This window comes from Dermacentor andersoni, chromosome 6, assembly GCF_023375885.2.
Source record: "Dermacentor andersoni chromosome 6, qqDerAnde1_hic_scaffold, whole genome shotgun sequence".
NCBI lineage: Eukaryota > Metazoa > Arthropoda > Arachnida > Ixodida > Ixodidae > Dermacentor > Dermacentor andersoni.
Window position 1 is genome coordinate 161,826,574 of NC_092819.1, and position 27,940 is coordinate 161,854,513.

At 45.6% G+C, this 27,940-nt stretch overlaps 1 protein-coding gene across 2 annotated transcripts in view; it reads right to left on the reverse strand.

Moving 5' to 3' along the window:
• Positions 1–6,310: 6,310 nt before the first annotated feature.
• LOC126523450 (neprilysin-1-like) overlaps positions 6,311–27,940 on the reverse strand; it is a 67,932-nt gene continuing 46,302 nt past the window's right edge. For both annotated transcript variants that reach the window (XM_072288874.1, XM_055066963.2), the window contains 5 exons: positions 20,034–20,164; positions 19,095–19,160; positions 14,894–15,001; positions 8,069–8,145; positions 6,311–6,481 (listed from right to left, as the gene is read on the reverse strand). In XM_072288874.1, the coding sequence (XP_072144975.1) occupies positions 6,382–6,481; positions 8,069–8,145; positions 14,894–15,001; positions 19,095–19,160; positions 20,034–20,164 (482 nt within the window). In that variant the 3' untranslated portion in view covers positions 6,311–6,381. The remainder of the gene's footprint in view (positions 6,482–8,068; positions 8,146–14,893; positions 15,002–19,094; positions 19,161–20,033; positions 20,165–27,940) is intronic.

Below are 27,940 nucleotides of genomic sequence, written 5' to 3' on the forward strand. Positions count from 1 at the left end.
CACTTTGCTTGTTAACTAGTAGCACAATTTCGTCTGCATCCAACAAACCTGGAGCTGATGCTCTACTACTGCACCCACCTGTATGTATGACCGGTTAAACCGGATATTACTTCCCTATGGCGCTGTTTCCATCTTTACTATGCACATGAAAACAGCTGTGGGGATACACGGCACCCTTGTCCCAGTCCCTTGTTCATAAATTGTTCCTCGCATCTCTTCCTGTGCAGTGCAAAACTGCATCTTCTAGGTGTATCTCGCTTGAAAGCGGTATACAGTTGTTTCCTATAGGCTGTTTGACATGGAGTGATTGGGGAGAAAAAAAATAGTTCTGCCGCGCACGTCGCAGAACGATCTTCCCTGACAACTTTCACATGCGTTTGCCGCAGTGCGATTTCCGTCGCGGCGACGCGCAAGGTTGCCTCCTGCTCACGAAGTATTCATGCCTGCATCGTTAAACAAAAACAACATGGAAGCTAGTCGAATATTCGAATTTTCCTATTATTATTCCATAATGGAATAGGTTTACCATTTTTGACGTTTAAAAGCGTTGAGACTTTACGACAGCATCCAGATACGGTGAGCGAGGCGCTGCACAACAATGCAAGTATGAGCGCGCGGCTTGTGCGTTGTCCGTGGGGTGGTTCCGTTTAGTACACTCTAGTTTCGTTGTTACAATGCAAGCCAGAACTTTTTTCTTGGATGAGTATTTGCTTTTGAAGAAGAACGAACTACTATTGAATGTGCATGTATAAACAGCTGGCACAATTTGTAGAGATGAAGAGGTTGACGACGGTGGCGATCAAGTGGGTACGCGCCTTATGTTGAAGCAGCGTCCTTCTCCCGGCCTGGATAGCGTGCAGCTTCTCCTTTTAAAGGAATTGTGTAAGCGGAAGAAAAGAAAAAAAAAATGGTTATGAAGCTCCTAAGCGGCAAATATGGTGGGTGTGCCCTATTAAATCATAGCGAAAACTGGCGCATGACATTGCTCCACAGAGCTACCACCACGTGGTAAAACAGGAAAGGGCCTACTTTGAAGGCGCTTTGTTTCGTCGCACATTGCCCCTCCCACATCACGCCAATCGCTGCGACTCAGCGACGGTGCTACCAACTTGTTGGAATCCAGCCGCGGAGAGTCCACGACATCGCGGCGATCGCTGAGCGACGGAATTCGCTGTGACGCTGACTGAAAATTGCGCCATATGAAACAGCCGTATGCCCTTGTCTTCCAGAATATCTCACAATAAGTTGCTTTTTATGTTGACATGCAATCCGATAATGTCGGAAAAAAGCCACATATAGCGGTCTCCTTTCTTCTGATGATATTTATATGCACCGAGTAAGGACAAATAAGTTATCATCCAGGCGACTACCGATTCTGAAGCCAATGTGAAGTTCTCCCTATATGCCCGTATTCTCTCCCCATGCTTGCACCTTTAATTTAATCCCCTGCATTGCGAACTGTATATTACGCATGTAATGGTCGACAGTCTATGTGAGTGAATTCTATCTTTTTCAGACTTACGTTTACAAATTAAATTCACTCTACTTTTTCCCCAACTGTCTGGTATTGGTCCATCTTCGAAGGTTTTTGCAGGGCTTTCAATCGTTTCCTTACTTTTTTGGTCCCAGTTCATTATTGCGCCTAAGGGGAAAACTCGTCTAACCATGTGGCTTATATTCTTGTTTGCTCTCTTCCAGGTGAATTTTGACAGGACCAGCTGCTTTTGCATCAGGTTCCCTACCATGCTCTTTTTTTTTTCTAGAAATACACCCTCTTCATTGACTTCGAAAGATTCGGCTGTTATTTTTCGGATGTAATTCATTGCCGCGTCCCCCTCTACTTTGTTTCCGTCTTCGTCTAGGATATGCTGCTGTGTCGTTCCAGACTGCCTGCCTAATATTTTTACGTGGTTCTAAAATATTCAAGGTGCGGCATTCTTTTGCTCACGTATTTTTGACGACCAACACTCACTTTTCTTTTATGATTGCTTGAACGCGTATTTGAACCCCATTATTTCTCGCCCGGTATATTTCCCATTTTCTGGCTACTTCTTCCTGCAGCAACCGCGCCTTTTTGCCTGCTTGCGCTCTCGTGATTCCTGATGCCACTCGGCAATCAAATCTCGTATCTCCCTGTTCGACCAGCTTTTTGGTTTCTTTTTTGTCCTTTCGAAGGAGCACATCCCTTCTCTTTCCGTATTTCCGTCGTAATTACACATAGAAGCTCACTATATCCCCACTTCTTGCTCGGCCATTTACCCTGTTCTTCCACGACATTTCGGACAATATTTGTTATTTGTTCAGTAATCAAGTTCTGACTGGCCATTCTTCGGTGTTTGCCCTCTTTCCCAACTACATATCCCACTTTCAAAAGAATGCGTTTATGGTCGCTTCCTATGCTACTGTACCCTTCCTCGTCAATGACCAGTTCTTTCAACTTATCATAAATTGCTTCGGTCATCACGCAGTAATCAGTGATCGATTGCCAGCTTGCCACTTGCCCCATGGTCTGTCCATCACACTTAGGCCCTCTCTTCACGAAAACGAGGCTATGTTACTCATCAAGATCTAGCAATGACTTCCCATGGTGTGGTATAGACATCATGATCCCTTGTCTGGGCATTTATGCAACCTAACATGATTATTTTCGCATCATTCCCGAAACCCTTAATATCAGATCTAAGACATTCCACTAACTGGGCATTCTTCGCTCTACAATTATTTCCGCTCCACAAATACCTTACACCTTGCCAAGTTTTCTTTCCACTCATCCTGCGTGATAACACAAGAAGCTCTTGACATTTCGAATTTACACTTTTTCATTTGGCTAACTGATGGATAAGCATTCCGACTCCCTCTCCCTTTCTTTCCGATTGAGTTCTGTTTCACCCTTCCCAAACATAATTCTTAATCACTGGCGGCTCTTCCGAATATCTAAGCTGCGCTTCTCCAACCCCTACTTGTTCTCTATATTACTGCTCCTGAATCTCTGCCCAACTTTCCTTTCTTCTGCCACCCTGAATATTTATGTAAGTTTTCCTCTTTTTTCTCTTATTGAAGACGATGGCGTTCTGATGTTACACTAAGGGACCTTATTCTTCACTACTACTTACGCTGGCATCCTTAGCACTCGCGGCCCCCCCCCCCCCAAAAAAAAAGAAACATGAAGTAACTGCGCAAGCAGCAAGTTACCAGCTCAATTCACGTCCAAGCCTGTAAGCAACATGGATCCCATATCGTTAAAACCTAAGATAGCTCCTCACTTCCCTATTTACTTCTACAACCCCGGAACCTCTCTCTCGGATCAATGTTCAATAGCCTCATTAGCAGTCGCAACGGCTCACGTAGCCCGTGATGTTTTTCCCGTATGGCTTTTTCATCTCCTGTAATCCGGCTTGCAGGCACAGCTGGGCTCTGGTGGCAGTCGGTACAGCTGCAGATTATTAAGAGATAGCGTGAGTGTTACACTGCTAACGCCAACTAACGGCGGGTTTACTCGGGCGCAAAAGAGTGGGTTGGGGTCGGCGAGCTGCGCGGACGGTTCGCGCCTGCACCGACACGCTCCGCAGGACCATCCTGAGAAAGGCTTCGGAGCGGCGAATCGGGATGGACGGAATGGATCATTCGAAGGCGACACCGTACGCGTAATTCTACATGCGCACAATTATGCCTTGGTGTGCAGCGTGAGGGCGAACATATTCGCTCGCTATCCGATGGCGCTGAGGCGGACTTCCTGGATTTGTGGCGCCCCCATTGGCATGTTCTATTGGTAACCATTCCGCTGGCTAGACTGGTGCGTAAAAGTCTCAATAAATTCCCTTATGATTGTCCGCAACACTATGTTGTCGTTCCTTTGTCCCAAGAATAAGCTTTCTTTTGTTTGTGCTTGGATCTTTAGGACTACACAATGTATATATATATCAAAAAGCATAAAGTTCACTTTTTAAGTATACTCCTCGTACATTTCATGAGCACCACTGTCCCTACCGTTGTTCTGTGTTCTAGCTGGCCGCCTAACACCTATAGTGAACTAGCCTAAATTTTAGTACATAGGAAAACTGTGAGAACTGTTTAGTTTCATATATTTCCTATATCTGGAAGCTATCGTAAACGCTCGAGTGGAACCTGGCATACACGTCTTCCAATTCGTGCGAGAACGTTTGAATACCCAGCAGTAACCGTCAAACCTGAAACCCTGCGCACGAGGGCATCAGCTATAAAGTTCACTTCAAAGTAAAAGTTTAGTAACGTGAAAGCATTACGTGCCTTCTGAAGCAGAAAGTTTTGCATGCCGCGTTATCATGTAATTGCAAGAAAACCCACGTGGCCATGTGATGACGTCTTGTTCTTCACACAGGACCTGCTGCGGCTCGCACTGCATATCCCACGGTGAATGGTCATAGCGTCAGACGGTCGCCGTGGCGCACAACCAAAAATTGACTGCGCCCAATTGGAAAATTTATTGACGCGCATTCAAAACCGGCCTGATCCACTTCCGAAATTCCCTTAGCCCGCCTCCAAGATTTGCGTGGCCCATGCCCATAACCGACCTTAATCAATTGGAAAATTGAGCTGACCGACTTTCAAGAGCAACCAGGCCCTTTCTCAAAATTGAGTTAGCCTTATTTCAAAATTGAGCTGACCCATGTTCAAAGGCGTTCTGGTGCACTTTCAATATTGATTTTACCTACACGCGAAACTGATTTTGCCTAATTCGAAAATTTAGTTCACCCGGGCTAAAAACAGAACTGACTCACTCCCATAATTCACTTAGTCCAATGGGATTGAGTCAGTTGGCCTTTTTTCAAAGTTTTAAACAGCGCACATACACGTACATAGACAGGGAACAAACGAAGGACGAAGGCTTGTCTTCGTGGTTCCTTTGGCCCCTGTCTATGTACGCGCTCTGTGTGATGTTTGAAACAATGGAATACCAACTACCCCCTACCTAAACCCTTTTTCAAAGCCGGCCGGGTCCACTCCTAAAACTGACTTGATCCACCCGCCAAATTTCAGTGGCCCGCCACTAAAATTCTTGCATAATTAAAAATTGAGTTGACCCACGTTGAAAACCAATATGGCCCTCTCTAAAACTTGGCTTGTCCTCACTTATAAATTGTCCTTGCATAATTTGAGCACATGACCATATGAAAAGTATCGCACGGAAAACTCGGAGTACTATCGCGCTGAATGCACATAAGGAGACATAAGTGCCTGCGTGACTTTTGGACACCACACGACCGCAATTTACTTGATGCAATGTGGAGGCCCCAACCTAAAAGCTTTGAAAATTGCCTTGAGGAGAGTGCGACAGCTAAGGCGAATAAAAAATCCGCGGCTACATTAAAAAGTGGACAGTTACTGGAGCATACGCTGGAGTTACTGGAGCATACGCGCATGGGGGACTACTAAGGGACTTAGTAGTCCCTTAGTAGTCCCCCATGCGCGCTCATGAGTCCTTCATTACAATACTTGCCGTTTTCATTCGAATGCATTGTTACTTCCTATTAGCTGCTTTCTCCCACCAAATGTTGTGGGTTCAAGTGTCTTAATTATTTCTACCTTAATTAACTGTGCCTTAACAAACTTCGCATTTAATTAACACCAAAGGTCAAGGGCTCGCCTCTCGCAATAGGTCATAGGTCCAAATTAATTATTAATATCTCAATTAAGTGTGTCTTAATTATTTGCCTTAACACCAAATACACTGTGTTCGACGTTCTAACTTCACGATGTCAATTAGAATCGAACTTGAAAATATGGCTGCTTTGCCAATATCTCCATGCTAGGTCGCGGGCCTTAACTTCGCGCTAATTAACACTAAAGTCGTGGGTTCGACGCCCACCAAAAGTCAGGGGTTGAACTCCATCTTAATTTTGGTGCCATAGCGCCGGACATCGGAGTTTTCGTGCCATGAGGTTCTTAGACTTTCGCCTTAATAAGCAATACAAATGAACACATACCTTTTTGGATACTAGAGGCGTCATGCCGTTCCTAACAATATTAGGAGGCGTAATACATTGTACAGTGGAAAGCCGAATGCGTAAAGACCTCCGAAGGAGAGTACGCATTTCACGTTTTATTTTCAAAGCAAAACTCCAACTTCCACTGTGGTTCGCATATTTAATGCTCAATATAGAGAGTTGAATATGCCTCACTTGTTAACTGTGACTCACCTTGAATCAAGGAAGTGAAGAGCCGCTTGCTTGCCAACCTGGCCGAGGTGGTCAAACAGCGCTCATTCTCGACCCTTTTTGCACGCGCTTAGAAATTCTCGCAATGTCGGCATGAGTCATCGCAGACCACGAAGTAACGAGTGAAAAACAATCTACTGTATTTATTATCAAATTAACTCCAAGGTCGGTTTCAAATCAAATACGCTCAGTACACGTCGCATTTCAGCTCAGGATTCATCGGTGATCCCAGAGGACAGTCGAAGGCGATTGCAAATCTGTCGAAATTCATCAATGCAAGATTCGTCCTACGCGAGAAAGAAAAGGAGAAAATGAGACAATATGAGCAACATAATTTGCTTGCGCGAGATATGTGGCGCCAAACAGGAGAAAAATTTGCGCAGCAATAGTTGGTCTTATGCATGCGTTTGTTGCGTGGGGCCATCAGAAAAAAAAAAATGAAAATAACACCGACAATAGTCCATTGCCCCAGCTTCTTTACTTCTCCACTGCATAAAGTATACATAGGAGGGCACTAAAAGAAGCTGCAAAGGGAACTTAAGCGGAAAAGTTGCAATTGACAACTTTCTTTCACTAGAATCAATAACGACTGTGCACATTTGTATACGCTCTATACACACTAATTGACAACGACAAATTTTCATGCTTTCCAGCTGTTAAACAATTCATCAATATTATCAACAACGAGCATAACAAAAACTCTGCTTGCTGTATTCGTGGGCTTTTTGAAGCAATAAGTTAACAAATTCTTCCTTCTGCTTCGAGTAAGTGTGAAATAACGTCATTAAAGATAAAATTTTCCAAGCATGTCGCCGGTTAGGCTTTGACTTTTATAACTGTTATAGCTACGGGTTTTCTTTGCCATGAAACTCTCCTTTAGTATTTCGGATTATTCATCTGGCGACTATGCAGAAGTTCACGTTGGTGACTTCAATTATATTTTCCGGGAACCACTTTTATGCGTAGGGTTCTTACTTCTCTACACTATGTAACGGTTCTGCTCCCAATAAGCCGACTTTTAGAAGTAGAATGGGCGACTGTTCGAATTTTCGAATATAAATCACACATTACACACTAACTATTTGTATTCGCATTGGTAAAGCAACTATGTGGTATTTTGAATGATAAAAATTGACAAAATATTTCACAACAACGAAAGTCTGGTTATGGTGTTCTGTCTGTTACACAAAGAATCGCAAAAGTTAAACCGCGACAAATGTTTTCGACGTAATGTACAAATAAAATGGGCAATAGCATCTTTTCTTCTCGCTCAGTGGCGGAAGCCTACATACAAGGCTGTGCTTTTTGCTTGTAGCCTGTCATTTAGTGTTCCTGGCAGTCTGTAGTCACGTAGCAGGTTTATCTGTTACGCTGCAACTATTAAAGTTTTTTACTTGCAATGCGGGCTTTTGCATAAGGCTCTATGGCAGAGAGGTCCTTCAGCAGCCTTCCTTTCATTTTTTTTTTTGCTTTTCCCGCAACTAGCCATCTTCATTTGCCGACCATTCATCGAATGTTTTTGGCAAGCTTGTAGCAAAAAAGCTATTCATCCTTCGGACGTTTATTTGTAACCAGGTTCTAACGTTATTTAGAGGCTTTTCACGCGGTTTTGTAAAGGTTACATATCACGGATTTAAAACCTCTTCCGTTTTTCCTATTCCCTCTTTTTTGAGCTACTGACAACATTAGTGCTCCCTAATTATATTAAGATAAATATTCCGATTGCAATTATATGTGTAAGCATTTGCCTACTCTAGTTTCAATTTGATATTTGGTACATAGGATTTGTGTTTATTTGTATTGTAAAAAGTTGGTATTGGGCCACCTTGAAATGAAAGATGATACAATAGAAAGAGAGCAACTGTGGCATGCACCTGTGGTGGTTCGGCACGAGCTTCTTTGGGTGCAGGTCATAGTAGAAGGCACGGCCTCTTACCTTCTCGCACATAGTCTGCAAAGGGTAAGCACACAACAGCAGAAATCGTTGTGTAAAGTATTTCAGAGCAGTAATTTCGCTCACATATCCTATAACAGTGCGCCAAAGTTCAGAAGAATTATTCGGGACACAAAAAGTGGGCCTGAGAAGCGACGGACTGCACCAAACATAAACCAAACATATATGTAGAAAAGCAATGTCCCCTTCAAGAGACGGGTAGTTCTAGCTAGTTCTGTGTAGAAACTAGAATTATGAAAACAAAGATGTTGACAAACAGTGACCGTTTGCCAACCGCACTGAACAGTGATCACTTCTTGTACGCCTTTTTAGGCCTACCTTCGATAACTACATAGCTTTAACGCATGTAAGGCTGTGCGCTTCTGGTCTGACGATCTTCAAATCCATAATATGAGGGTCTGGTTGTAAGAAGAACATTACCCGTACGTAACTTCGCCAAAAACGAAACGCTTCATGCAAGATACGGTGAGATGCATTGCGATGAATAATTCTGCAAGAAAGGTAAAGTCCTCAAATAATATAACTCCTATCTCTCGTCAACTTAGACACTAAGTCGAAAGCAATTTATTATATGGAGGAATGTGCGTACGCCAAAAATTTTTTCGCGCCAATTACAACCCTCCCCAAGGATATGATCAGCTATGAAGAAATCTCAATACGGAAAATTTCTTAACGTTTCCATGAGCTCAAGTCAACGCTCATATCTCGGCTTTTATTCTAAAAATAGGTGTTACACGTTTTTCGTGCTTGCCTTCAATATTTAGGATATGGCACTCACGCCTCGCATGCGCTGCTTGCAGAGATGAGAAAAGATAGTAAAATCAGCACTGTGTTGAGCTTTAAGAAAAAAAAAACATTTTGTTATCTTTTAATTGAAAGAGTAAATGTAAAACTGCTAAAACTTGTAATTTGTGTATATCACTCACCCTGCATAAGCACAATTGTTATGGTGGGATTCAACACCGAGCAGTAAAGTTGCTAGGTGCCTATGTTATCGCTTTTTGCGTTTTTTTTATTGGTAGTGATCTCCAGAGCAGTTCTAGCACTACGCGAGGTTATGAAGGCCGCGTTTATCGCAATACTACCTTCCTCAAAACTGTCGATCAGCATTGCCTTATGTTCTTTAACAGGACGCCACCTGTCTCCGGCTGGAGAGCTTAGAATTACTGTGAATTGCTAATCAGTTGTCATTTTCTTTCCTGTGTATAATTAACAAAAACTGACGCAACTGTGTTATGACAATGCGACAAAATAAACACGGCTTCGCTTCTCCTCTCTTAGTTAACCTCGGTTTTCGTTTCTTCAAATAGCAGCTGTGTCGCTATTTCTGTCGCTACAAAATATTGATCTTATTTCCTTGCGGAACATTTTATTGTGCTGTAAGTTAAAAGTACATACTGCCTAATTGTGTGTCTATAGCGGGGCGGTATATCATTATTGATGGTCATATTGTTACGAAGGAAGACGCAGACGAAAAGCTATATACAAGTATATTTAAAAGAAAATACGCTGCACTTGGCCCGCACAGCCCGCGCTAGCCTCCAATCGTCGTCGTCGTCTTCTCACTTTTCGCCTCTTCGTCATTGGAAATACTGTTCCATAGCACTACCCCCGGCAGCAAGAGCGCCGTCCCGGATCGACTAAATGTCGGACTCGGAAGCAGTGTAGTAGGCCTTGAGCCTACTGACATGCACGACATCACTAGACGCCAGATGACAGGACGAGGTTGAACCCACAGGAGCAATTTCGTATGTCACAGGCGTCACCTGGCACAGCACGCGGTAGGGCCCTTTGTATTGCGAAAGGAGTTTCTCTGAAAGTCCGACGTGACGAGAGGGCTGCACAGGAGCACGAGCGCACCAGGCGAAATCTGTATGTCACGATGACGGGCGTTGTAATGACACTGCTGAGTGGTTTGTGAGGCCGTCAGTCAAGCACAGGCAAGCTGGCGTGCATGGTCGGCAAGGGCGATGGCGTCGCGCGCATACTCGCTTGTTGAGATCGCAGCAGGAGGAAGTGCCGTGTTTAGGGGCAAGGTAGGTTCGCGATCGTACAGTAAATAAAATGGAGAAAATCCGGCGGTGTCGTGCGGGGAAGAATTGTACGCAAATGTGACGTAAGGAAGGGCAATGTCCCAGTTGTGGTGGTCCTTGGAAACGTACTTGGACAGCCTACCGGTAACAGTACGGTTTAAGCGCTCTGTGAGGCCATTGGTATGAGGATGGTATGAAGTAGTCAGCTTGTGTTTAATGGAGCAGCAACGCACAATGTCGGCGATAACTTTCGAGAGGAAGTTTCGACCACGGTCAGTAAGCAGCTGTAGCGGGGCGCCATGAAGCAAGATAATGTCATGCAAGAGAAAGTCCGCTAGGTCAGTGGCGCAACTGGTAGGGAGAGCCCGCGTGATAGCATATCGGGTGGCGTAATCAGTTGCGACGGCTGCCCATTTGTTCCCGGAGGACGACGTGGGAAGGGGACCGAGTAGGTCTAATCCAACACGAAATAACGGTTCCACAGGGACGGTGATCGGCTCGAGATGACCAGCAGGTAGCACCTGAGGTGTTTGCCGATGCTGGCAGGGATCACAGGCAGCAACATAGCGTCGTACGGAGCGAGCGAGACCAGGCCAATAGAAGCGGTGGCGGACGCAGTCGTACGTTCGGGTTACCCCAAGATATCCTGCAGTGGGTGCGTCATGCATCTCAAAGAGCACAGTCTGTCGCAGATGTTTTGGCACGACAAGAAGAAGGTCAGAGCCATAAGGGAGGAAGTTGCTTCGATACAGACTGCCGCCCTGGAGGACATATCGGTGAACGGATGCGTCGCTAGGTGTAGAGTGCAGACGCTCGATGAGTGCTCGCAGCGATAGATCTTGGGACTGCTCATCGGCGATGTTAGCGAAGGCAGACACAGAGAAAATGCCGTTGGCGATACTACTGTCGGCGTCGTCAGGCTCGTCTACCGGGTAGCGAGACAGGCAGTCAGCGTCCTTGTGTAGTCGGCCGGATTTATACGTGACACTATACGAATATTCTTGGAGGCGTAAGGCCCAGCAACGAAATCTCCCTGTAGGATATTTCACTGAGCATAACCAGCAAATCGCGTAATGGTCTGTGACCACGGAAAAGGTGCGGCCATATAAGTATGGGCGGAATTTCGCAACCGCCCAACCTAGGGCTACACGCTCACGCTCAGTGATGGAATAGTTGCGCTCCGGGGGTGAGAGGAGCCTGCTGGCGTAAGCAATAACACGGTCGTGGCCGCGTTGGCGTTGTGCCAGTACTGCGCCGATTCCGGGACCGATGGCATCAGTACCGACTTCGATAGGCGCAGATGGATCGAAATGGGCCAGAACGGGAGGCGTTGTGAGGAGGTCGATTAGATGCGAGAATGGAGAGGCCTCGTTAAAGCCCCACTGGTAAGTGGCGTCTTTTGTCAAAAGCTCGGTTAGTGGTCGTACTATGGCCGTGAATTTTTTACGAAATGGCAGAAGTACCAACAAAGGCCGATGAAGCTACGCACGTCCATGAAACACTTCGGAACAGGGAAGTGCGTAATAGCATGCATCTTAACTGGGTCCGGTTGCACTCCGTTCGCGTCAACGAGATGCCCGAGGACGGTAATCTGGCGACGGCAGAATTGGCACTTCGATGCGTTGAGTTGCAGACAGGCTCGACGAAAAACGTCCAGGACTGCTGAGAGGCGCTCGAGGTGCGTAGCGAGCGTTGGGGAGAATACTACAACGTCGTCCAAGTTGCACAGGTACATGGACCATTTGAAACCGTGAAGAAGGGAGTCCATCATGCGTTCAAAAATGGCATGAGCGTTACATACACCGAACGGCATCACTTTGAATTTATTAAGACCGTCTGGTGTTACAAAAGCAGTCTTCTCGCGGTCGAGATCGTCCACGGCAATCTGCCAGTAGCCGGATCGAAGGTCAATAGAGAAGTAGCGAGCACCGCGGAGCCAGTCAAGGGCGTCTTTAATCCGTGGTAGGGGATACACGTCCTTTTTGGTAACCCTGTTAAGGTGCCGATAATCCACGGAAAAGCGCCATGAGCCATCTTTCTTTTTTACTAACTAGTAAAGCCGGTGACGCCCATGGACTACATGACGGTTCAATAATGTTCTTGGCAAGCATTTTAAGAACTGCTGCGTGAATAACTTGACGATACGGGCGATACGGTGCGTGAATAACTCGATACGGCCGGCGATGAATTGGAGTGGCATCGCGGGTATTAATCCATTGTTTAACAGCTGCAGTTTGGGCCAAAGGACGGTCGTTAAAGCAAAAAATATCGTGGTAGGAAAACAAACGCGGTAGAGCTCACGAGCTTGCTCGGACCGCATGTCGGGCGCAATCATTTTCTGTAAGTCGGCCATGGTACAAGTTGCCGACTGCGATGGTAGAGGAGGATCAGCTGAATTGTCGTCTACTGTAATAGATGCAACTGAGTGACCCTCGAATGAGCAAAGCTGGGCCAGAGACATCCCCCGTAGCAGCACTTGTGTCAAGCCGAAATTGACCACTGGCAGGCAGACGCAATTCGCCGCAATACATAAAACTGTATGAGGTACTGTGATCCCGTGTGTAAGGAGGACGAGTTACATAGAAGCCACGATGTAGTGACCGTCGGGGACTCGTGGAAATGACACTAAGTCAACGTAAGTCACTGCCGAAGGTGGCAAGCGAACAAAGTCGGCGGAACTGAGGCAACTGGGGTGTGGTTCAACGGGATCAAGAACAGGCAAGTCAAGGCGCATAGAACTGGCGGAACAATCGATGAGAGCAGAATGTGCGGACTGGAAGTCTAAGCCGAGGATGATGTCGTGGGAACAGTGGGCGATGACTGAACAGCACGATAGTGGAGCGATCGGCGAAGAAGACGCGGGCGGGACACGTACCAATTACGGGGGCTGTTCCACCATCGGCGACACGGACAACAGGCGTCGTGGCGCGCGTGATTATTTTCTTGAGCCGGTTACGAAGGTCAGCACTCATTACCGACAAATGCGCCCCAGTGTCTATAAGAGCAGACACAGAAACACCGTCAACTTGCACGTCAAGAAGGTTCAGTAGATTAGGCAACCTCAGTGGAGGATTTCGCGGCGTAGGGAACAATGCAGCGTCACCTCGAGGCACTGCATCGTCTAGTTTTCGGCTGGGAGCGGCGTGCGAAGAGAGTCGGCGAATAGGAGCGACGGGACTGGGGAGAGCGAGATTGTCGTTGTTGGGGCGAAGGCGAACGCGAATAGGGGCGGTTCGGCGCAGGAGAATCAGTGGCGGCATTATCGGAGCGTGCGGCATAGGGACGAGACGGGCCACCTGGGGAGCGAGAGTAGGCAGATAAGTAGAGCGGGTTGGGGAACTCCAGCGACTGCGTCAGTGCCGAGAAATGTGCCCGATTCGATGGCAGTGAAAACAAATGGGCTTGTTGTCAGCAGTGCGCCATTCAGATGGGTTGCGGAAACGTGGTGGGTAAGAAGATGCGGGACGGGGCGGAATCGAAGAAGCCGGGCGGGTATCAGGGCAATGGGCCGAGCAGATGGTGTGAAGACCCATGTTTTCGAACTCCTGGCGGACAACTGCCTGGATCAGGGAAACCGTGACTGCAGGTGCGCTGGTGGGGCTGGAGTCGAAGGCAGCCGGATAGGCGGCCTCGATCTCATGCCGGACGATCCTGGTAACATCGCCAGTATTGTGACGAGGAGCGTCGGCACATGATGATGTCGCTAGGGTGTTGGGCATACGGGCAAACTGCTGATCAATACGTCGGATTTTAGCGAGTTCCAGGCGGCGGCACTCTTTTATAACTGCATCCACCGTCGCCACGTTGTTACAAACGAGCCTGACTCAGTCATGTGCGCGTCAACTTTGCGGCACAGAGCCAAAACGTCCTGAATGTACGTGACATAGGGCTCTGTTGACGTCTGCACACGGCCGGAAAGCGCCTTCTGCGTGGCAAGTTGGTGACCATAGGGGTTTCCGAACAAGTCTCGAAGTTTTTGCTTAAGTGAATTCCAACTGGTGAGCTCGTATTCGTGCGTCCGAAACCAAACTCTAGGTGTGCCACCGAGGTAAAAGACTACGTTGGCGAGCATGATAGTAGGGACCCACTGGTTATTGCGGCCGACGTGCTCGTACAACAGGCTGACCCAGTCATCGATGTCTTCCCCATCTTTGCCCGAAAATACGCCAGGATCTTGTGGAGCTAGGAGAGTGATGTAGGTCGCCGACGTGGCAGCAGGTGTTGGAGCCGGTGGAGTCGAGTTCCAGTCGCCGGGAGCCATGAAGGAAGGCTTGACGTACCGTCCACTTCGAAGCTGCGTGACAAGGTACAGGGAACATCCACCTCCACCAGATATGTTACGTAGGAAGACGCAGACGAAAAGCTATATACAAGAAAATTTACAAGAAAATACGCCACACTTGGCCAAGAGGCAACAGCCCACCCTAGCCTCCAATCGTCGTCGTCTTCTCACTGCTCGCCTCTTCGTCACTGGAAATACTGTTCCGTAGTAATATGGAACACTAGTTAGCAAAGATAATGTATTTAAAAAATTGCATTGGTGTACGAAAATATGCCAGTTTCTTGGTTCTTGCCGTATGGTTGTTGTTTGAGCCGCATTCGAATGACTTGAGGCTGTAAACATTATTTTATTGAATATATGAGAGAAGAAATTCACAATTTAGCTTTACTGCGTTTTTCACATTCCTTGTATTACTCTTACATGAACTTACCATAGCATATGCGAAGAAAAATATCTGATCTTGGTTGTACGTTTCCAAACCAGGAACCAGAACCATCTTGTAATACTCTTCGTACTTTGTCATGTATACCCTGTAGGCCTGCACATTGAAAAACAGTCTGTCAGAATAATATAGGCCTCAATTACACATCTAAACGATGAACTGAAACATTTGATCCGCATACTATATAGACGTGCTTTTTGAGTACGCATGCCGTGTAATACACGATCTTACATTGAGCGCGACAGGGCCGTACTCAGGAAATTGTTTCGGGGGGTGTTTGTGCGTAAGAAGGTAGCCATTTCAAAATATTTATGCTCGCTTATTTTCATGTGTGGATCGAGTACAACGCTAACATATCACAAATAAAGGGTACTTTTTAAATTGGTTGTACGCAAATAACTAAAAGATTGGTGTGTTAAAGTTATATTCATGTTAAGGCAAGGAATAAACGTTTGGGTTATAGCATCACCTTAGCCGGCGACACAGCGGCCTGTATTTCGTGAGAGAACACTAACTGCCTTTTCCATGCCATATTGTGCACCGTGCCTATATAGTAGAAGCTGTGTACAAAATAGTTTCCGCACTGAGCAAAATGTGTTTTTTTTTTCATTTCTGAACGCTAGTTCGAAGTAGAAAATCATTCAAGGTATTGAATATAAGGATTATACATTAGGCCTTTTTCTAGATTTGCGAAAAGCGTTTGATTCGCCGAATCATGATATTCTACATCTAGAACTGCAATGCTATGGAATGCGTGTCATGTCATTGAAATTATTAACCAGCTATCTTAAGAAACGCTTCCAATTTACATATGTTAATAATTATTCCTCGATATCGTTAAATACAACAAATGCAGTACCCAAGGATCAGTATTTGGTCCTACCCTGTTTTGTTATACATTAATGATATAATGCAGATTGATAAGACCATTGATATAGTAATGTTTGCAGACGATACTAACGCATCTTTTACTTCACGGACAAAACGTGAACTTTAAGAAAAAACTAATCATTATCTGCAAAACCTATCCGAATGGCTAAATGATTATTGTCTCCAAATAAATGCCTCTAAAGAAATACATAATTTTCTCGCCTCCAAATAAACGCGACCAACATTTCATGCATATTAGGTATGGAAGCCAGTATTCAGCAAATACCTAACCAAAATACTTCTTAGGCTAAAAACTCTTCATTACACTCTAGTAGATTTTAAGATTGCCTACTGTTCAGTAGTATGAGGTACAGCCACTCAGCGCAACTACAATAGATCAACGGTACTACAAAAGCGCGTGCTACGTATTCTTGAAAATTATGCAGGACATATTCGTGAATTACATGCCAGGGAGTTATTTGTGAAACACAACGTGCTTATGGCCAATCAAGTTTATCTTTATAAATTAGTGCAACATATACACGCCAGAAACACAAAAAGACAGTGATATTGTAGTTGAACACCAGTATGGGTTTAGGCAGCATAGGAGGAGGCTTCCGAAGATTACGACAAATTAAGGGAGACAATCGGTAACATATCAAGCTTTACAGATTCTAAATAAACAGAAATACACAATAATTTGGATAGATAGCCATGGTAAAATTAAAAAAACGTACACAGCGTTTATTGTCACAACCGCATGTGTATTGTAGACTGTTTTACGTTACTTTCTACTTTATTCATAGCATTTGAGAATTTTTCATTTTTTTAGTTTTCTACGCACAATGTACTGGTACATAATCGTTCTCTACATATCTGCAACATGATAAAAAGGCCTACTAGCTATCTAACACAAGAATTCGGTGTGAACTTGTTGTATATGTATATTTATGTGCGTGATCTGTGTGCATATGTATCCGCCTCACACTTATCTGATGTAGTAGAAGTCACTTTTTTTTCCTTCTTCGGCTGTACATTGAGTGCAACTGTAATTTTCATATATTGTTCACCTTATTGTATACGTTATTGTACGCGTAAATGCTGTAATAACTGAACGGGGGCAGGGGCGCAGTAAGGCTGCTTCAGCCTTTAGTCTCCGTCTCCGCAGGAAGTGCCCTGAAATAAAGTGATTTTCATTTTTTGATTGATTGAATTTTTATGTAGATGAATGTCTGCAGTTATCGGAAATGGTGATGACATATCTAAATACATTTCGTTTGCATTTTGTAGGTGGTGCAGACCCATTATTTGTGCATATGATGGCATCATAGCTCTTTCAGACGCGCGTGCTAATTGGCGTGAGCCTTAAAGTGTGTGTGTAGGTTTTGATGTGACAGTACAGCACTCGCATACGAAACGTGCAGTCGCTCGCTTTGTTCGCTGGCTTATTTCGTCGTCGCTTGTTTAGTCGTTTGCTTGGTCATACATTCACTAAAGTCATACCTTACAAATGTTATTTCGAAGCGAGCACAACCGTCCTCAATGCATGTAGCTCTGAATTGCTGCCGGTGCAACTCGGTTGGCCCCATGTTCGCCCATTTGTGAATGGACGAGCCAACAGACAATGAAATGTTAATCGCGATTGTGACAAAAAAGACTCAAAATAATTTACACAACATATGGACACTACGCTTTTGTTTGAGCATGAGTGAAGCGCTGTTACCGCGTTGCCGCTCGCTAAAAAATTGATTTCTTTTTCTGTGTACGCAGGGTCCCGACTCGATCATCAGCCATGCATGTTTCAGTCGACATTTAGGCTTGAGAGACAGCACCAACGCCGATCTGCGAGCCTTTCCGCGTACTGCAAATATTGCCAAGCAAGCACGAAGCAGACACTGTGGCTGATATGCACCGCAAACTTGATTAAATTATGGGGTTTTACGTGCCAACACCACGATCTGATTTGGGGCACGCCGTAGTGGGTGACTCTGGAAATTGGGACCACATAGGGTTCTTCAACGTGCGCCTGAATTTAAACACACGGGTGTCTTCGCATTTTACTCCCGTAGGAATGCGGCCGACGTGGCCGCGAATGGATCCCGCGACCATAGCGGCTAAGCCACCACGGCAGGCGTACCGCAATTTCACTGGATAAGGATGGCGCAGATTATTTTGGTTACGTTGAGCTTGCTGGAGGCCGATATATTAGCGCTCGATCGTGAAAGCATTAGTTACGGCTATTCTCAAGACGCTCTTGCAACCGATAAGGTGGCCATGGGGAAGAGGGAGCGCTAAAGTTACCTTGCAAATGGCATATTGTGTAAAGGAAGAAGATTGAATTAACCTCGGGAAAATTACAGTGTATGAAAATTTCTGGCAGTAGGTGGTCGCTATAAAGGCAAGTGTACATTTTGATATTACCCAAAAAGTTGAACCACAAAATAACTTCGCTGGGGGACGATCAGGACCCCCCCCCTCCCTTCCACCCCCGCCGTAGTTAGACCCTGGAACGGGAGCTATTCGTACGTACGTCCTGCTCCACCACAAAGCGTTATTCACATTTTGCATGGTGCAGGAAGCGTGCAGCTGCATCATTTTGTAAAATGGACAAAATATGACAATAAAATGCAAATCCGCTTGAGCACGAAAGTGTGAACCGGTGCGCCATCTTTCAAAAAGCATCATGCACGGCGCGAAAGAGCAGGTTAATTTCCCGCAATCTCCTTTATTGATGGTTAGCAATTTTTTGCGCCTTACTCAAAGACTAGTAATACTAAACAGTGATGACCAGTTTTCTAATTGTGACTGACATTTAAGGCAGGCGGTAGTGCTGATTTCATAAAACCAGTTTCAAAATTTAGAGCTTCCTGCATTGCCCGTAACTAAATTGTTTCTCATCTAAAGATTATTCACTATATCAATGTTGAGGTCAAGTTATGCTTGACATGATGAAAACAGTGATGCACTTTTTCTTGCTTCAGCAATGTAACTAAGAAGATACCTGAAAACAAAGCAATACATTCGAGTCACTGTGAGTATTAGGCGTTAAAGAAATAGGAAAGCTTGAAGTTTTTATATTCGTTGGGAGAGCCTAATGATGGCACGATCATATCGACAAATAGGGCATGTCATTGCGAACATCTAAGGTGCTACAGTTGCAGAAACCTGTAAGAAATGGTATCTCTGAAGACATGTCCTGGCTGAAAGATTCTTGAACGGTAGTGCCGATGAAAAGAGAAGCATGTACTTAAGTTTTACTCTGGCTTGGCTTACTTTAAATTGCACTATCACTGGAATCTCAGATGTAAATAACACTCACCTTGAATGCTTCTTTAATGGCGGCATTGTCAGCGACGAGTTCGTCTTGGTTGACAGTACCATTTATCTACGGGTGCAGTAGAAAAAATCATTTTTTAGATAATCATCTGTGGCCAAATATAAGAAACGAAAACAATTGCGATGCGGTATAGCAAAACAGAAATAATACATTAGAAATTTCCAGTACAAAGGACAAATTATACCAAACTATGATAATAGAATAACAGATCTTTGAAAAGCCCTTGTTTCTTTAGTGTTATCGCCTACAGATGTGTAAAGTAAAAAAAAATCAAGCCACTCATTATTTTATTGCATTCAGCATTCTTCGGGTGTTAACAGTTAGCATGATTACCCATACGCGCTATAATATAAAAGTTGACTGCCAGTCACTTTCTGAATACGTTGTTTGATGACCAGAGTTGGAGAACCAACTTTGGGTAGTGCGGTTGGCTGATAACGCCACCAAGTTTCAAGGTCTTGCCGGTGCCTGAGGAAGGAGACTCCGGTTGGGGTACTCGCCCGGCACCTCGCTTCCTTTGACCCCAGCAAGAATTTTCAATAAAGTTTCGTCTCTCTCTCTCTTTCGGTACGTATAGCTACGACTATACAGCTATAAAAAAGCACACGGGGAGTTATAATGCAACCCAATGCCCGCAGGTGTCCGTCAAGTGTGATAGCTTTCTTTTTGAAGCGACATGGTGTGGCTAGCAGGCACATTTGTTGTACCTGCTAGCCGTTACAGCAAACCCACACTTCTGACGCCTGTTCATTTTGAAGCACATCTGTAGTTTACTCCTGCGTGTTCCTGGAGGGCATTGTGCAATTACATGCAATGTGGAGTCCGATAACCACGCTAACTTGAAGCATTTTAACTGCGTTAAGAATCTACCAATGGCGCACTAGACTCATTCGTGCCTGGATTTATACGTTGGCAGCATACCTCTTCACCGGTGAAAGGGTTGGTGAACCATTCTACTTGTTTCTTGAAGCAAACCGATTCAGCGCCGTACTGACGGCGCGTCATGCCACTCCACCAGTCATCCAGGATTCCTTTGTGGTTGTACATGGAGCCTCAAGGGGTACGAAATTAAGATTGTTTTTAGTTTACTCACAAAGAGCACACTATTCACAATCCTGAGCTGCTTAAGCTATGGAGTGCTTGGGTGCTGTGCAGATAGTCAGTTACTGTAGCACTTCAATGTTTTCGCGTTAGGCAATATATTAACTAAATCAAACGAGTATCGCATTCAAAAGACCATGAATGGTAATGAGCTTTAGAATAATCCAACAGAACTGCTTTGCTTGACTACGGAAACGAAACATAGAGAATCAGTTTGCTGAAATTTCAAATTGAATACATTTGTAGAGTATTTCAGGGTATTTATAATGAGCTGTCATAAAACTAGTTTAAGCAAGTAGCTTATCAAATTGTGCAACGTTACACAATCGCTACGCACATGTTCTCAAGGGCTTGTTTAGCATTTTTTAATTATGCAGTAGTGTAATTAGCCACGGGGTGGTCTTTAAAGAGCGTTGGCACATCGTGTATTCTTTCATTCCGTGTTTACTGCGTATTGGTAGGAATATATACTCGCTTCGGCAATGTCCGCTTCAATGACAGTTTTCAGTAGACTCCGAAGCAGGCATCTGTCCGGCCAGCCCCAGACTGAGGACACCCGGGCAGAAATTGAGCTCATTCTACAGTAACACAAGTAGGGCGTGCACGATTTGTTCGGGTAATATGTGAGAGAAAGCCGCTAGAATAAATGAGGCAACTGGTGTCCGCTCATCAATCTGGTCTTTATTTTGGACGGCAATGCGGCACTCTCGTGTTCAAAATTACAAAAGCGCGCTAACCAAGTGGGAAAAGCTTGAAGGCAATATTGTGGAATCGCTATTTGCAAAAAAAAAAAAGAACCTGAATACTGAGGTTATGGTAGCACCAAGGAGACATGGTCGCTGTATTGCCTGGCGGATTGTCTACGACATTCATTGAGGAAGCCATAAAGCTTTGCGGAATCGTTATTGTGAATACGTCTCGCATGGATAAAGTCAGACATCTGATGATCGCAACGCGAGCAGTTGTCAAATTACGAAAAAGTGTTTAAACCATCCTACTCGTGGCAATGAAGCGAGTTCCAGGCAGGGTTTCGGTCCCCCTAGAACACGGCTTCTCGATTTTATTCCTGCAAGTTACAACAAACCTCCAAGTGCATCTTTCTCTAGTACGCTCAAGCCCATGTTTATACTGCAGCTGCGGTCTCCTAAGATGTATTTCACGCTGCTGCCAGCGTGACCGCCCACAGAAGGTGACACGTTTTTCAGCATATTTGACACTTGGGCACGAAAAGGCGCGCATGCCCTCTGTCATCCTTGGTGTCAGTAGCGACCTAGGCAATTACGTGATCTGTTCACCGTCTTCGAGACCAGCGTAATGTCATCGCCACTTAACCACGCCATACACCGTCGCTGCATCGCCGGTTAAACGTCACCTAAAGACATCGCCTCACTACAAACGCAGACGGCTTTTGTTTGCTTTTCAAAAGCGTGTCAATTCTTGATCGGGTACCCTTATTTGTTTCAATGTGTACTTCCTACGTCCTGACTAGATCCTTCGAGTCAGAAGTTTAATAATTTGTTCATCCTGATCAACTCCCACAGCCAACGGGCCTACCAATTTTGGTTAACTTCGAAACCATTTCGAGATTGCACACAGTATTTCTTATTTATTGTGGCCCCGAAGTTAAAAAAATTAAATGATGGGGTTTTACGTGCCAAAACCACTTTATGATTATGAGGCACGCCGTAGTGGAGGACTCCGGTAATTTGGACCACCTCGGGTTCTTTAACGTGCACCTAAATCTAAGTACACGGGTGTTTTCGTATTTCGCCCCCAATCGAAATGCGGCCGCCGTGGCCGGGTTTAGATCCCGCGACCTAGTGCTCAGCAGCCCAACACCATAGCCACTGAGCAACCACGGCGGGTTCGCCCCGAAGTGCTCTATGTTGTTATTGCTGCATTCCGCTTCCCCTTTATTTGCGATTTTCGTGGTAGATGCCTGAATAAGCCTTTCTTCCGTTTCTGTATACGCCGAAGTATTTATATTGCTCCACTATACGTATGACTTGCAGCTGAATTGACACTGCGTAATTACTCGTCTCTGTATTAAAGATCATAGTTGCAGATTTTTTCGGATTGAAAATTAAGGCCTAGATTTGTCGCTGCGTTTCCACACATATTCCCAAGTGGCTGTAAACATTTTATCCTCCTAGTAGCATTGTGTTGTCCGCATAATCGATGCGCTACTCATTGGACCACGGTATATCCAGTGACCCAGGGTATGTATGTATACATACATACATACATACATACATACATACATACATACATACATACATACATACATACATACATACATACACCGCCTCCCTGGGTCACTGCGTATCCCGTGGTCAAATGAGTAGCGCATCTGTACACGTATCTGTATGTAATGTATGTGTGTATGTGCATGTATGTGTATGTATTTCTATTTTACTTTACCGCATCGCAATTGATTTCTTTTCTTATATTTGGCCACAGAATGTTGTCTAAAAAATGATTTTTCTACAGAATCCGTAGATAAATGGTACTGTCAACCAAGGCGAACTCGTCGCCGACAATGCCGCCATTAAAGAGGCGTTCAGGGTGAGTATTATAGACATCTCAGGTTCCAGTGCTAATGTAAATTAAAGTAAGTCAAGCCACAGTAAAACTGAAGTACGTACTTCTCTTTTCATTGGCACCACAGTTAAATAATCTTTCAGCCAGGCCATTCCTTTAGATACCATTTCTTACATGTTTCTGTAGCTGTAGGGCTTTAGACGTATATGTATGTATACACGTATGTATGTATGTATGTATGTATGTATGTATGTATGTATGTATGTATGTATGTATGTATGTATGTATGTATGTATGTATGTATGTATGTATGTATGTATGTGTGTGTGTATGTATGTATGTATGTATGTATGTATGTATGTATGTATGTATGTATGTATGTATGTATGTATGTATGTATGTGCGCAAACGTCGCTCTTTCGCGACGTTTGCGCACTGATTTGGTCTTCTGCGCAAGTCTTTTTCTTGACAAGAGCGACAGGAGAGCACCGCCGACTATGTAAAGGCTGAATGATGCCATCATCTAACATCTCCTTGATTAGGGCTTCAATTGCCTCATGTTCTTTCCGTGAGACGGGCGCGCGTCGTGGTATGTCCTGATTCGGTGGCTCGTGATTGGCGTTTCGCCCACCTTGAGCGCTATATCTTATAGGTATTGCAAATTTTTGTATTCCCATTCTGCAATAAGCCCTCCACGATTGGTCAAATATCTTTTCGCCCCCCCCCCCCCCCCCCCCCGCCTTCACCTGTCTCTCACGCGGCGAAATCAAAACAGCGAAAACGCCCCATCTGAAGTGACATCTGCACACAGATTATGCATAAGTATTCAAATGAAAGAAAAATATTTCTGATTCGACGCCTTTTTCGCTATTAGCCCTCTACTACTGGTGAGTTATTTTCGGGCTGCGTCCTGTTCGCCTGCATATCACGCGACGTCACAAAACCAGGAGAACTCACCGTGTCAAATAGACCCTTACGCTTAAAGACGCAATATTAGGCCGAATAATGCTGAATTTTTCCTGCATAGCCGGAGTGTGCCCCGGTGCAACCGGAATACGAGTTGGCTGCCCGCCTATCGCTTTGGCACTGGCTACTAAGAGCTGCCGGGGAGCATGGATTTTTTTCCGTATAGTAAAGTCCTTGCGGTGCAGATAACTCTACAGAGCGTTTTCCGCACCTATAACACATCGCTCTGCCAACTCTTCCTTGCTGAGCATCCCTTTTAGCGTTACTTTTAAGCTTCCGTTGCAGGTCACCGTAAGTTTCGACTAGCCACAGCAAGCTAAGTAAGGAAAAGCGGACCAATCGCAGGCACCGGCACCACCTTCCTCATTCGGCTATCTGCTTTCGCTGTGCTGGCTCGGCCCCATCGGAACCCTTTCCAGTTGAGCGTGCTCTTCGCCTCTTATAAGCCAAATGAACATGAAATGCTGCTCTCTGCAGGCAATGCTGAAGGAAATAAATGTGACCTCCTATAAACGAGGAGCGCGTTTGGTCGAGGTTTTCAAACGTTGCGGGTTACCGCCCGATGCTTGCCTCGGTGGTTACCTAAATTGCACGTTAGGATATTGGAACAAACACAGGATGGAATAGTTTTACGCTGTAGGGCCACTTAGTACACCGACCAAAGCACGCTTCGAACTCGTTCAGGACTTCCTGCAGTGCACTGTTTTGGTCTTCTATAATGTCGGAGTTTATATCGATGCTTCTGAGTGAACCGTCGTCTGTGCCCAGTTTAGAAGGAGAACACTTGCCGATGTGCCTAGGTGGTTCGGCGTAGGCGACGGCAGTGCGACAAACATGCGCCCATGCTCAAAGGTGAAGCTGGTACGGATGACAGTGGCCTGGCTATAACAATGCTGAACAAGCATTCGTGCTGTGCAAATAAATCTGGTCAGCAACAGAAAATGACTGCTTTCTACAATGACTTCACTGTCTAGTAGCTGGTCAAACTTGACCGGAACCATCACACCCTTTCGCGGAGGTGTCGGCATGCTGTCGTCCTAAACGCGTAGTGCGGATCTGCGTCCGATGGCGTCGATTGGTGCTGCTTGCCTCTTTGTCGAGAAAGTGATGCAGCGCTCGCGAAGGTCAATGATGGCGCCATATTCTCGTAGAAAGTCCATCGCAAGAAATAAATTGCGGGAACCAGACAAGTGGCGAGAAAAGCAGCAGCGCAAATTTCTACTCAAGCAGTGCACAAGCCAAGCGGTGTGACGACATGGCCACCTGCCGTACGAACTGGCGCCCCAGTCCAGAGCAACGTATTTTTTTTTTCAGAACGCCGGCCAGTGTAACACTGAGAATCGAGTAATCTGCGCCGGTATGTACAGGTGTTCTCATTTTTGTGCCGTCGATCAATACAGGTATGCCTAGTGAAATCTTGTGGCGTGAGCGGGTTCTGACGTTGTCGTACATTCGTTGTGCTGCAGTACGGTCTATAGGCGGTCTTCAGTGCGTCGGGTATGAGCAGTGTCGTTTCGGAAGGTCGCTGACGTCAGTCCTGCCGGCGTGTACTTGGCGACCGCCCCTGAGCCGTCTTCCAGGCTCTATCACTAACAGGGAAATATCGTTGCGCTGAGGGTGAGCGTGACTGCCGCTGCCATGTGCCCGACCTGCGCTGCTGGTCGAGCAGTTCTGCAATGTCTAGAGGCCTCTTGCGGAACCTGGGTCGGGGCTAATCGATAGAAGAACCCCGCAGTCAGAGTTGTCGGCAGGGGCACTCTCGGCACACTTGACCAACTTCGCCGCAGTTGTCGTCATTCGCGTTGTCACCAAAACTGTGACCTCCTCGTGGGTATCCGGCGGTCATCGACTTACAATAGCGCAGTTGACAGAGTGGCATTCGCCGATGTCAAGGAGACTGGTGAAGCAATGTAAGCAAGTGTGAAAGCTTGGGCGGAGTGCAGCAAAACTACTGCGTAATCTTGCGCCGGGATATCGCCTGGCTGAGGCGGTGCTTCACTGCTAGTAAGAGATGCATCAAGCGCCTGCTGTACTTTGCTACGTTAGGCGCCGGTGAAGGAGCCCAGTGGAGGTGACGGCGCACTGAGTTCCTTATCCAGCTCATCGCGCACCACTCAGCGAATCAGCTCGGAAATGAAGGCGAAGTCGCACCCGAAGCCCACTGGCATATCCGAAGTGGAGGCAGCGTTTACTTGTCGGTTGTACATGTCGCACCATTGATGAAGTGTCTTCTCCATAGCAGTAGCTTCCGTAATGACCTCCTCAACAGCCTTTGGCGGATGCTGCACTAGGCCTCCAAAACGTTCTTCCTTGACATCTCTCACAAGATGACGCACCTACTTCTCTTCCGACATGCTCAGATTGGCACGCTGAAGAAGACGCGTCACGTCTTCCATGTACATTGTGACGTTCTCGTTGGACTTGTGAACGCGTCATTGAAAGGCTCGCTCCGCTTTTTCCCACCGACAAGGGCTGGAGTTAGTCTCCAGTAACTTGTGCTTGAACTAAGGCCTTGACCACATGGAACTTTCACGGTTCATAAACCACGTGCGACCGCCATCCTCGAGGCTTAAGTAGACGTTCCTGAGTTTGGTGTTGCCCCACTCCTTAAACGTAGCAACGCGCGTAAGCTCAGCCAGCCAATCCTCCACGTCTTGAATGGTGTCCCCATAAAAAGCCGTTCGCACTCGCAGGTTCAGCAACGTCATGTAAGTTGGCGCCATCCATTATGTCGTGTTCGCAGAGGTCGCACTCATAAATTTTCCCTGGAGGTTGCCAACTTGAACTTCTGGGTCTAGGCATCGGATTCACCTGCATGTGCGGTGAAATGGAGTCAGGTCCAATCGTGGGGTGCTTTTATTCTTCCCTAGTAGGGTCTGTTGCATAAGTCGAGCTTCCCCAGCAACCTCCACCAAAATTTCCACGTATACCTTGTTGATATACATGCTGAGTCTCCAGGCGTTAGCAGTTTACTGAGCGTAAGCGTCAACGCGGGGTGCCAAAGGGAACCTCGATTTTTTTCTTCTTCAGTCCCTGGCTGTGCCGCGGCATGTGGCAGTATGTTTGGGGCTCTAGAGAGCACATAACTACTTTTGCTTAAGATCGTGTAATGTCTTATAAAGAATAGTATCGTAAGTATCCTGGTAGAAGAAAGCAAATTGGAAATCTTGTGTGTTGTTTTGCCACGGTAGAGCAAAGTGGGGGAGGAGGAATTGTCATGAATTGCAGCCTAGCCATAACATAGAACACTTGTACTGAGCAACAGCGGCGCGCAAGCTGTGCAGGCCTGAATGAAAGTCATTCAACATTTATTCGCTTATCATGTATTCTCGTGCTTCGAATTGGAAATACTTTCTTAAAGAAGGGAATTGCGCTAAGAAAGACACGGACGAGTAAGGACATGGACGGGCGCAAACTCGCGACTGATTTTATTCAGAAAGAACATAAATATATATACCTAGATTCTTATTCAATCATTGCCTAAGCGCACATGCCAAGAACGTTTTCTCTTTCTTATACATATTGATACTAGAATCGCTTACGCATTCATCACCTGACTTATCAATGTAAAAAGCCTCTGCTAGTTCACGTGCTACCTGGTTACGACTGCGCCTTAAGATTTTGGTTCTAGCCAGCAAAGGCTGGCATGCTTTATCAGGCGTAGCCAAAGGGCATGCGCCGTATGTCCATGTCCTTACTCGTCCGTGTCTTTTTTAGCGCAATTCCCTTCTTTAAGTATGTACGACCGACTCGCCCAACAACGTGCTCTATTGGAAATACTTGTCTGGGTAGTGCTGCATAGTTCTCTTTGCTCAACCAAATATTTCGACACAAATAAATTTTCATTCAGAAAGAAACCTCTATAGGCACAATAAGAGAGAGAGAAATTTTCAGGAAGATAGAAGCTCGCAGTGGTCAACTCTCCTCGAACGAAGTTACTGTAGCCAATGTTTGAACAACAGTAGCTGTCTTCTCCAGGGCAGCAGTTGCTTTCCTTTGCAACGACAATGTACGTGGCATCCTCGAAGCGGAACAAGAAAAAAATGGTCAACAGAGTAATGTGAAGAAGTCGGAGCGTTCAATTACGATGATCAAAGTGATCGATTATGATGACAAGCCCACTGCTATTGGTTCTTCCAACCCTCCTCCCCCTTGTACAAGATCTTGCTCACTACTTGTGTCCCCTGCGGCTAAATCTAGTTCATTGCCCTGTCGGTTCT